Source organism: Typopeltis vanoorti, chromosome 18 (genome assembly GCF_054136105.1).
Source record: "Typopeltis vanoorti isolate ZY-2024b chromosome 18, IOZ_Tvanoo_1.0, whole genome shotgun sequence".
NCBI classification, from domain to species: Eukaryota; Metazoa; Arthropoda; class Arachnida; order Uropygi; family Thelyphonidae; genus Typopeltis; species Typopeltis vanoorti.
Window position 1 is genome coordinate 20,448,444 of NC_143566.1, and position 12,605 is coordinate 20,461,048.

General features: G+C 34.9%; 1 protein-coding gene across 2 annotated transcripts in view; it reads right to left on the reverse strand.

Moving 5' to 3' along the window:
* LOC150096523 (glycosyltransferase 1 domain-containing protein 1-like) overlaps window positions 1-12,605 on the reverse strand; it is a 171,689-nt gene that overhangs the window by 108,636 nt on the left and 50,448 nt on the right. For both annotated transcript variants that reach the window (XM_090408433.1, XM_090408432.1), the window contains exons 3-4: window positions 10,642-10,799; window positions 6,938-6,977 (exon numbers count right to left, since the gene is read on the reverse strand). In XM_090408433.1, the coding sequence (XP_090264559.1) occupies window positions 6,938-6,977; window positions 10,642-10,799 (198 nt within the window). The remainder of the gene's footprint in view (window positions 1-6,937; window positions 6,978-10,641; window positions 10,800-12,605) is intronic.

A 12,605-nucleotide genomic window follows, 5' to 3' on the forward strand; every position in this document is an offset into this window, starting at 1 on the left:
CATTATTTGTTTAGCTATTTTTATGCACAGCTCTGCTCTCATTCATTTTTCTCTGTATTTTTTGGGCATCTGCTGACTTTTTTGCTAGAACTTTTGGTATGCTTTCTTCTTTTTCAGAACCACTTCTTTAACATCTTGTGTCCATCATGTGTTTTCATTTTTCTGTCCATGCAGACAACTTCACTACATGCCTCTCTAGATGAAATCAATCAATATTTCCTTCAGTCTATCTTCCAAAAATAATCCAAGGTTTTATTCTTGTTTTTGATCAGTTTCATTTTGTCTTGAATGTTTGTAGAGTTAAGTCTATAATTCATCTGTAAAAGTTGTTCAACTTTGATTCGTTTTAAAACTTTCTCACACACACACTCTTCTTTTCACAATGAAATTCAGTTTTATCCTGCACAAAACTAAATGGTAATCACTTCCAATTTCAATTCTTGTGTCCTGAACCAATGGAAAAACCTCACTATCAGCGTAGCTAATGAGACTTCTTATTTCTTGCATCTTCTCTCCATGTGAATTTGTGCACATAACAATCCATGTACTGAACAGAAATCAAGCAGGTACTTACCATCATTATTAGTCTTTCTCTTTTCTCCAAATTTTTCCAAAACATTTCTATATGTCTGGTATTCATTTACTGCTCTGCTGTTTAGATATCTGACAAACACCAACTTCATTTTTTACCCTTTACATCAGTTGTCTGCTCTAATGACTTGAGAAATTTGTCCACTTCTTCCCTAGGAGAACCTTTTGAGATCTATAGGCACAAATAAGTTTCATTGTCCATTTCCTCATTTTTAAGTTTGCCCACATAACACTACTTTTAATTGCTTTCCAATCAAGAAGTTCCTCTTCATGTTTGGGATTGAATACTATACTACTGCTTCTTTACCTTGATTTTATTGTCTGTTAATAATAATATTATTATTATTATTATTATATTCAGACAATAAAAATCACCAAGGAAGGCCACATACTACATGCACCAGCTATCATACTTATTCTTGAATTCATTCACACTGCTTGTACTCACAACATCCAATAGCAATCCATTCCAATCACACACACACCACCTAAATATAACGTGGCAAAGGCATCCAATTTCCCAATGAAGAGTCATAGAAAGAAATCAACCAATGCTACCGCGTCCGGGCTACTGATGAGAAATATGCTATGAGGACCCATATTAACATTTTGCAACTCAATATCAATGGTACTAAGAGAAAAATGGATGAACTTAAATACATGCTTTACAAAAACAATATCCATATTGCTTGTCTGCAAGAAACAAAACTGAACAAAAATCTGAACTTCAGCATCAAAGGATACACAGTTCTTAGGAAGGATAGAGAGGAAAGAGCAGGTTGTGGACTTGCTATCCTTTTGAAGACCCCAGAAATCAAATTCAAAGAAATCACTCTAAATCAATATTTAAATAATAACAGTTCGAAGAAAGCTCAAGCTGTCGAAATACACCTACCAAACCATTCTATTTCAATCACAAATGCCTGATAATACAAATATTGATACAGACATCATTGAAAATTTAAGCGAAGCTCCAACTGATACAACCATCATACTTGGTGACCTAAATGCAAAAAGCCCAATATGGTGCTCCCCTGATTTAGACCATAAAGGTCAACAATTGGAAGACCTCTTTACAGATTTGGAACTCACAACAATTAACAATGGACAGAGCACCTATCTCTCTAAAACTCTGGGAACTGAATCTGCTATTGACATCACAGCTATTAATTACAGCATTGCATCAAGTGCACAATGGAAAATTTGGGGAAATGCCATCAGTGACCACAGACCCATAATAACAACACTGAACTTCAAGATTGATCAAGAACAGCAAATCAAAAGGACATGGAACTTCAGTAAAGCTGACTTGACAAGGTTTACTCAAATCTCGGAGAGCCTCTGTCAAGATGAACCTGTCTCTGGAAACCTTGACAGAAAATTACAAATCCTTACTTCACACATCAATAAAGCTGCCAAAGCAACAGTACCAAGAGGCAAAGGAAAAATTCATGGATATCATACTGGAAAGATCACAATATTGATTCAATGATTACAGAAACAGACAATATCAATGAACAATTACGAATTAATAAAACTGATGAATCCAAAAAGAAATTAATAGACATAACACACAAAACAGAGCAGGAAATTTGGAAGTGCAAACAAGAGAAATGGGCATGGCTTTGCAGTAACCTGGACCCAAGAAAAGACAGCCAACACTGGAACATTATTAGAATCCTAGACAATATCAAAGAAGAGACCCAACCGAATATAAACATCATCATAAATGCTGGGAAACAAGCTATTACAGATCAAGAAATTGCAAACACACTGGCAAAAACCTATTCAAACAACTCCAAACTTCAGTATAGCAGAGAGGACAAGACCCTCAATAAACTCACAAGTAAAATACTAAAACAAGCAAGAACATATCAAACTAATGACATCTTCTCCGAAGAATTTACACTAAGTGAACTAAATTCATCAATCGAAAACACTTCACCTAATAAATCTCCTGGTAATGATCATATCTTTGGTCACATGATCAAACACCTTGGCAAAAACGCCAAAGAACAACTTCTGGACATTCTCAATACCTCTTGGTGAACAGGCAAACTTACAAAAGAATGGAAAAAAATCAGTTATTGTACCCATCCTGAAACCTGACAAAAATGCTGCAGAATGTCAAAGGCTATAGACCTATCACATTAACCAGCATACTCTGTAAAATTACTGAAAGAATCATACACTCCAGGCTCATGCGCTTGTTGACAAAAAATAAGAAAATTAACTACTACCAAACTGCCTATAGAGCCTGTCATTCACGAACAGATCAATTATTCCACTTTTGCCAAACAATAATAGACTAATTTCAGGAAAAACCAACAAAAAAGACAACTGCCATATTCCTTGATATGACTGCTGCTTTCGATCGTGTTTGGATCAAAAAATTAATACAAACAGTACATGATATTGGAATTAGAGGAAAAAAGATCAAAGTTAGAATCAATGCAGCAATATCAAGAGAGCGGAGAACCTGGGCTGGTGTTCCCAGGGCTCTGTACTCAGTCCCTTACTATTCCTTTTATATGTCAATAACATTCATCCCTACCTTATAGAAGACACCAAAGTAGCTTGCTATGCAGATGATATAGCCATCTGGCACACTAGTGCTAAAATCAAAGAATCAGAGGAGATTCTAAACAAATCCATGAGAGGATTAGAAAAATGGTCAGATGAACTTAAACTCAAAATCAATCCAGACAAAATAAAACTAAGCCCCCTTTAATACAGACAGGAAAAATAGACAATCTTACAATCCCAAAGTCATGATCAACAACAAGAAAATGTCACAAATCCAAAATACCTTGATATTATGCTTGATCAGGAATTACGTTTTGCACAACACATCTCTAACACTTCCAAACAGAGCTCTAAAAAAATTAAATATATTGAAAAGGCTTTGCAGAACAAATTGGGGAGCAAAGCCAAAAATCCTCAAAACTACTTACACTACACTAATAAGACCAATAATGGAATATGCAGCACCTATCTGGTCACCTTCGGCCTCATCGGTAAAGGAAAAATTAGACAAAATACAAGCAAAAGCATCCAAGATTATCATTGGTGCAGTCTCATCCACTAACAACATCAGAGCCCAACAGGAATGTGGGCTCAACCTGCCAGAGGGCAGACAAAAATTTGCCACCATAAAATTCATAAATAATATCAGAAGCTATCAAAGCGATCATATCTCCCTAAAAACTTATGAACATTGGAATCAAAAATGCAGACTTCATAGATCATCAACTTTACAATATGATGACACTATCAGGAAGGAAACAGGTCTTGATCAGCTAAATGCCCACATAAACAAAGCACCTCTATTTTCCAGTCCTTTAAACCTTAACAAACTCTGTACAAAAAAGATTCAAAAGAAATGCTCAAAGAAAAAGGCCTAAATACTATCAACCTTCTTTCATCCTCCAAACAGGTTATTTGTTATACCAATGGGTCGTCACACACCAATATGATTAATGGAGGTGCTAGTGTTCTCCTCCTACTCCCGAAAGGTGAAAAATTTTCAATAAAAGTTGGATCTGGGAGAATTGCTTCTAATTTTACCAGCGAACTTTACACAATAAATAAAGCACTTGAAGCCTACTTAAAATTATCATCATCTCAACAATCTGAGGGAATTATAATTTACAGTGACTCAAGATCAGCTATGGAGGCAATCAAAAATGGCAATACCAAGCTCATACAAGACACCCATAAACTCTTGAATCAACTAAAGGGTTTAGGAAAAAATTCCATTTTACAATGGATTCCTGCTCATGTAGGCATTGATTACAATGAAGCAGCTGATAAATTAGCAAAAGAGGCCAGAGAACTCTACCAAGAAACTCACATGATAACTCTTGCTGATGCTAACACGCTAGCAAAAGATTAACTAATTCCACTGAAATCAGTGATACAACATCAAATTCCCGAAGTCGGTGCTGACAGAAAGACCAACATCACAACAGCAAGACTACGAACAGGACATTATAAAGGAATGAAGATCAATACAGATGATACGAGAACATATAGAAACTGCAACAACTGCCCCATGTGAGTGGGTGTCACCAAACTGACACCCACTCATATCTTTACCTGTCCAGCAATTACAGCAGCCTTGCTAGAAATAGATCCTAATCCTGAACAACAGCTCTATAGAAACATAATAATCGACATAGCCAAAGCAGTTCAAGGAGCACATGGAAACATCTAAGACACTTCAAAGGATAAGACAACAACAATAACCTAAATATACTTATTTAGGGCTTACTAAATAAGTATAGAATATACTTATTTAGTAAGCCCTCACCTGTTTTAGTCTTCTTTGTCTCTGTAACACCAATTATGTCCACACAATATTTTTTCAGTTCTTCTGTAAGTTCAATTTCCTTTCCACTTGTACTCTTTATGCTGATGGTTTCTATATTCAGTTCTTCTGACACTGAGATTCTTCTTCTAGATGTTGAGTTGCAGTTTACTCCAGTAGCTGACTTTTCACTGTTCACTCTGGTTTTCAGATGAAACAATAAGTGCCTTGTTTAACTGGGCAAACAAGATTTCGTGTTGCTCTAACCAACACAAAATCTTATAGTTTGAGTTAATAGAGAGTACAATTTTGGCTAAGTCCCAAATTGCCAGCCTATCCTCATTCAATTAGTACTCATTGAATACCTGCTAACGAAGTGCACTATGTGAAGATGAGGAGACTAAACATTAGGTCAGATGCTCCAATCAATGCTTTGCATTCCATAAAGGCAATATAGAGGTCTCCTCCATTATCTGGATTTGACTCTTAAGTAACCCTTATAAAAATATGGCAGTTAAAAGACAATGGCGAAATTTAAATTACATACATTTTTATAACTTTAAATGCAAATTATAATTTATAATTACCAATATCTTATAATTTATAATTACGAATTACCATCAGAATACTAGAAAAATTTTTGGTATCCTCCCAACATTCTTGATCTTTTCTTAACAAATCCTCCTTTCAACACGAGAGAGAGAACTAACCCATATACCACTGCCTGGTTGGTTGGCTGAGAAGATAGCATATCGGTTCTCCAACATAGGCTGTGGGTTTGAATTCCACCATTTAGGTAGTAGATGGTTTTCAATGCCCCATACAACAACTGTATGAGAATAATATGCTGGAACTTGTTCAAGTGGCTTGAAAAAGTTCCAACAGTTTTATGACCTTTTGCGGGTGCGATTCACCTAAAAGAGATAGAAAACAGGATCACCAAACTAAATTTTTCAGAAAGAGAGAGGGGAGGAGGATGAAACTCCCAAATACTTCAAATTACAGGCCAGCCATATCTGGAATTGGGATTAAGGTGCTAGAGAAATTGAGGAGGAATAGGATACAGAAGTGGATTAAGAATTCAGCAATTTATTTATGTATTACAACAGGATGACAGATGTTTTGGCACAGGAGGATGCATACAGAATAGTGTGCTTGCAAAAGCCTTTGACAGCGTGGAGTATTAGCAAGCTGTGCATGAGGAAACAGTTTTCCAATATAAGAAAGTCACTAGTGGTGTGCATGAAGGATGGAGGTATATTTTAAGACTATAACTGCTAAACCTGAATCTTAATGGTATTGGAAAAGGTTTAAATGAGGATGTTAGTTGTTTTCAGATGATGTAAAGTTAGGAAGAGAGAGAGAGAGATGAAGACAGAAATAGTTGTTGCAGTGTGTGTCAGGAGGATTTTGATATACTGGTTGTGTGGGCACGTGAATGGGGATGGCAATTCAGTTGCAAAGTGTAAGGTTTTCGAATTTGAAAATAAGAAAGAAATGCATATAAATTTGGTGGGATGTAATGAATAAAGTGGAGGAGATGAGGAGCTGAGACTGATGCTAAATAAAGAAGAAATTAACTGAAATTGAAGGAACACCACAACTTATGCAACAGAAGGATAAAATCAAAGGAACTTCTCCAGCAGTATGCAAACATCAGACATAGAGATCCTCATCACAGATGAGAAGATTTTCACCATTGAACAGTCATCTAACTGCCAAAATGATATTGCTAGAGCTGTAAAGACAACAGATAATGGCAATGATGGACTACTATGCAAAGATTTGCTCACATGATTCTGGAGGAGATGAAGATATTTTACAAGAGTCTAGAGAAAATTAACTGAGCTAGTGTCAGATCTTTAGAAAGTTGGGAATAAAAGGCAAGTGTATTAGCTAACACAGTTTGATTTGCACATTTAGTAAGAACTTCCATTAATGAGATTTTATACTCGATGAAGGTCTGTAGTTAATAAAAATAATAAAATAATAATTTAGACACCCAAAAAAATAAATAAATAAAATGTATTATCTTACCTTGAGGAATTTCTTTCAGTTTTTCATTATTCAGAAAAGGCTAAAGAGAAAAAAAAACTTGAATATCTCTCATTTATGTACTATATATAGTGTTAGCCAAAAGATAGTAAAAAATACATGCATTTTATTTTATTACACACACACACTGAACTGGACAGTACTTAAAGTACTTTGAAACTGAGAACTTATACTTGCTACTCTAAATTGAAATTATGAGATACTTTATATATGTATCTCAGAAAGATACCATGGAAAACCTAGTGTTTCTTAATAAAATCAACACACTACACAATAAGATCAAATTTACTATGGAACTAGAGAACAATGAACTACCCTTTCTTGACATACTGGTGAAGAGAAAATATAACAATGTCCAACTGTCCATTTACAAGAAATCCACAGATACAGGAAGATATCTACATTATTCGTCAAACCATCATCGATCACAACAACACAGCATCATTCATATGCTCCGCAATAGAGCCTTAAAGTTTATTTCAAAAGAAGATGATGTATGATTAGAACTGTCAAATAGCTAAGACTATCTCTGAATGGATACCCCACCAACATTTTAAACAAATTTCTATTCAAAGACAACCTCCAACAACGTGCAACTGATTCCCAATATGTGTCCACAGCAGTGATCCCATATATTAGTTCAGTATCCACAAAATTAGCTAGAATGTTAAAAGCTCGTAACATCAGAGTGGTTTTTAAACCAACTACTATGATCAGACGGGTCTTAAGATCACCTAAAGATGAAGTCCCATTCTTCAAACATCCTGGAGTATATGTAATTCCATGCACGTGTGGCCTATCATACATTGGACAGACCTCTCGAAGTCTTGAAATAAGACAGAAAGAACATGTGGGAGACGTAAATCACAACCGAATAATCACATCAGGTTTAGCTCACATTTTTTGACAACATCCAATCACGTTATAGACTGAAAAAACGGTTCTATGCCTTACATCGAGGATGACTACAGACACAGAACTTTTAAAGAATCAGCAGTGGTGCTACATACAGGCAGAAATTTAAATAGAAATCAGGGTGCTATTCATCAATTCTCTCAGTTTAACAGAACTACAATATGCGAAAAACCACACAACACATGGTCATGTACCGGATTCTGACTAACGCATGTGCACTTCCAAACAAGAATTATCAAATGCAACGGCCCAATAGGTACTAACGCTTATGTATTCATATAACTTGATGCATTTGTATTTACACCAGTACAGCCTTGATAATGCTAGACAGTAGCTAGTGAAACTGGTTGGCAATTTTGTATTTTATTCATTAAATCATATGGTCTCTTATTAATAAAGTTTTCAGTTTTAATACATTAGACCAAATACGAACAATTTATACTTTATATATGCTTAGAGTATGCACAGTATACTTTGAAAATGAAAGAAGCAAACAGAGATAACACTCTGATATCCTGATTTTGAATGGGTAAATTTTGTTTGTTTATTATCCTGGATATTGTGTAAAATAATATCTGGGATAAACAAGCAAAAAAATGATCCATTCATAATCAGGATATAACTTGCAAATATGAATTTTTAATCCATCTAATTTAGTAAATTTTCCTAAACAGATTAATGTAAGTCTTACAAAGATTAATTAAATTCACATCAGAATTAATTCTGATATGAATTTGAAAATTTGAAATTATTTCTTTCAAATATATAAATATGAGGTGGAGAAGGGTTCTATGTGAACAGTAGTTGAACATGGGTCAGTGGGTCCTAAGGGATAGGAGAAATCCGTTCTGAAGCGGGACGTTGTGAGAAAAAAGCTGGTCCCCTTGTAGACCGAAAGGGAAAAAGGGAATTGGGTTTAATATTTCTAAACCTGGACACAGAGATCGGCCTTCTGCGGTTATGATCTCTAAGGTTATGGATCTGAGGTTATGGATTATGGAAATATGACACTGATCGGAGAAAATGGTATAAGGACAACTACTGCAGAAGATATAGTGGTAGATATAGTAGATACTTAATGAGCAGTTCATAAAGGGTCTTTCATTCTTGTGAATTTGACATCATGGAGAGACTGAGAGCAGTTGATAATGGGGAGGAGAGACTGACTGTAAGTGAGCAAGAGGTGTATAGGGAATTGAGCAAACTTGATTTAATAAGACTGTGGGACTTGATCATATATCACCATGCATTCTGAAGGAATGTGCCACGGGGTTGACATCTGCCTGGACATATCTTTTTAATGTCAAGGCAGATGTTTTTTTATATATTTTTATAATTTTTTTATATACAATATTTTTTTAAACGAGTCTCACACTAGGTCGAGTTCCAAATGAGTGGAAGGAGGGCAAGATTGTGCCACTTCATAAGAGATGTGAAAGAACTAGGCATCAAATTATAGGCCTATCTGTGTGTCAGGTGTTGTGGTTAAGTTGTTGGAAAAGCTGGTAAGAACTAGGATCCAGAAGTGGGTTGACAACAATGGTATTATATTTGATGGACAGCATGGATTTGTTAAAGAGAGGTCACGTTTTAGTAATCTACTGACTTATAACAATAAGGTGATGGCTTCCTTGGACAGAGGAGAGGGATACACATTGTATACTTAGATTTTGCAAAGGCTTTTGATAGATTACTGCATAAGTTGATAGTCAAACTAGAGCAGATGGGGTTGGATATTAGATTAGTGTATTGGATTGGAGACTGGCTATCTGATAGGTATCAGCAAGTTGTGTATGGGGAGCAATATCCAGGAAGATGAAACTCATTAGTGATGTGCCTCAGGGATCTGTTTTAGGGCAGTTGCTGTTTAACCTGTATGTTAATGATATTGGCAAAGATTTGGATGGAGATAGTCAGTTGTTTGCAGATGACACAAAGTTAGGACAAACTATGAAAAGTAGAGATGTTGTAGCCTTACAAGAAGACTTCAATAAATTGAGTTAATGGGTACAGGAGTGGGAATAACAGTTCAATGTTGCAAAATGTAAGGTTTTCAAATTTGAGAAACAAAGATGGGATGTAGAATTTATGCTTAGTGGGGATATATTGTTGGAGGTGGAGGAAATAAGAGATCTTGGGGTGGTAGTGGATAAGGATCTGAAATTTAGGAGAGACATTGCCAAAATTGTAAGGACAACACAAAGAATTCTGAGAATGATGCGGAAGACACTGATTCCATTGTATAATGTTTGATTATGCCACACAATGGACTTCTGTGCACAGATTTCTTCACCTGGTTTTTAAAAGAATAAAGAGAGGTTGGAAAGGGTCCAGAGATGACTTATTTAGGTAGTTTATGATCTATGGAATGTTGAATATGAAGAAAGATTGAGAAGATGCAATTTACAGAGTCTAGGGGATAAGAGGAAGAGGGGGTGATATGATAGAGACAAGTTAGTAAGGGGTTGTTATAGGATCAATGTTGGAGAGGTTTTACAGCAAACCGGGAGATCAGGAGATCATTCCTGGAAGCTGCATAAGGAGGGCGTGAGAAGAAAGTTTTTTGCATGCAGTGTTGTGAATGATTGGAATGCCTTGCCTGAGAGTGTGATGTCTGCAGAGAATTTGAGTGTGTTTAAGGTGCGGTATGATGATCTGTGTGTGTATGGGGATCTTGGGATAATAATAATAATATTTTGTACTTGATACTCAAAGAACTCTGCTCAGTTCACTAAAAATAATCTTATCAATAATCTCACCAATGTACTTACCCATAACTGCTTTGATTTAATGGTTGCAGAATGTCCCAAGGTCACAACATACTCTGCTTTATTAACAATAAATGTCATCTTTTCAAGGCAAGTAAATGATCTGGAATATTCATTTATATCTGTGCCACCAAATATTAACATAAAGGGGAGAGGACAATCTATGGAATATAAAAGGAGATAGGTTTCACTAATGCAGCATACTACCTAGCTGAAATATGACATAAGTAAACAATAACACCTTAACTTCTTGCATTCAAATTTCATAAATTTTTTTAATGATATACAGTAATTTTTAAACAGGATGAGTCATAATTCCATTTATGTGCATTTGTGTTTTATGAGATGTTTTTCTTTTCTTTCCTTTTCATTTTCCTATAGAGGTTTCTTAATATTTATTTGTCATTAATTCTGATATGAATAAGTCTCTTGAGCTACTTGGCTATCCTGATATTTTGATGTGTCAACCATTCAATCTAATACATATGTATGAGATATCTTACTTTCATCCAGTGCTTAAAAAAACACTCTATAAACGCATGTCAAGTAACAAGCATAAATATTTGAAAAAGTACCTGTTTCAAGTACAACAATTTAAAATCATTAAACTGTTACACCTGAAATTAATAAATTTCATTAACAGATCACTTACCTGCATTCAGAAATTTATTGAAACTGAACAAGGTGAGGTTTTTAGATTATGCCATTTTGCTTTAGCAATTCTGCTGAGTCAATAAATGGATAACAGCACAGCATTACTGCAGGAAATTATGTAGCCTGCTTAAAGTCCATTCTTTTTTAACCTATGTATGTAGTATGCAATAAATTTACATGTTATATGATACTTTTAATAATGTACTTATATCCTAATTCTGCGTAATGTGTATGATGAGTGGTGAAGATATGCAGATTAATTTCCTTGATGAATTAACCTTTTAGACAAAAACACTCAAACTTCATAACTAAATATACAGGGATGCCAATAAGTGATGGAACATTCCGTAGAGAGGGTCCGTCTTTGTGAAGCCAAAAATGGAAGGCATTTACATGATGTATGTTGTTTTTCATAACTAATAAAAAAAAAAGCTGGTAATGTTGAAAAACTTGTGCAGTTGCTTCACAAAAATTAACCCTTTGTATGGCATGTTCTGTGATTTATGGGCCACCTTGTATTTAATCAACAGTCATAACATATATGCACAGAGTATAACAAAGAGAACTACAGTATACAAATAGTCCTGTAAATTTAATCTGATAGAAATCTGATAACCTGCATTCCCCCTCCCCCCAAAAAAAAAAAATTAATCTAACAGAGGCACAGAGTTTACTCCTACATTTTCTAGCTAGCAGTTCTAATGCAGGTTTGCATATGCATACAAAACTTCACTATCTCATACTCAGCTGAATTTTTTCTCTTCTTAATATGTCTAGTTAACCTATTTGATATAATTACTATACTTTTTTGCTTTTTTAAAATTAAGATGTAAAGATAAAGTTTAATAGTTTGAATAGTAAACCAGTGTGGTAAGCTAGTGAATAGTATCCTCTCTTTCATGCATACATGGTAATGAGAATAGATTATGAAAAATTATGGAGACAACTACCGTGTTAGAGCAAAACTTTAGTTTAATATAAACCAAAATCTCCCCTTGCCAACATACTTAGTTCAAATATGTAGCATGGATGGTTAAGAAGTCTTTGGATAGTAGTGTGATATTCAATGACTAGTTGTTAGACTACTAATCTGCTCACTGGAGAAAGTGGTTTGAAAAAATGTACCATGTTTGATCTCCATGGTTTGGGTACATAAAAAAAATAGTTAAATTTGATAAAATTACTGAAACTAGGTTCTTCTCTAAGTCAAAATGTCCTCTGATGAGGTGCACTGTTATCTTTTTTTTTTAAGCACAAGCTTGCTTCCTAAAATCGTTGTTTAAAAGATCAAAAATTTTCTTATCTTTTATTTC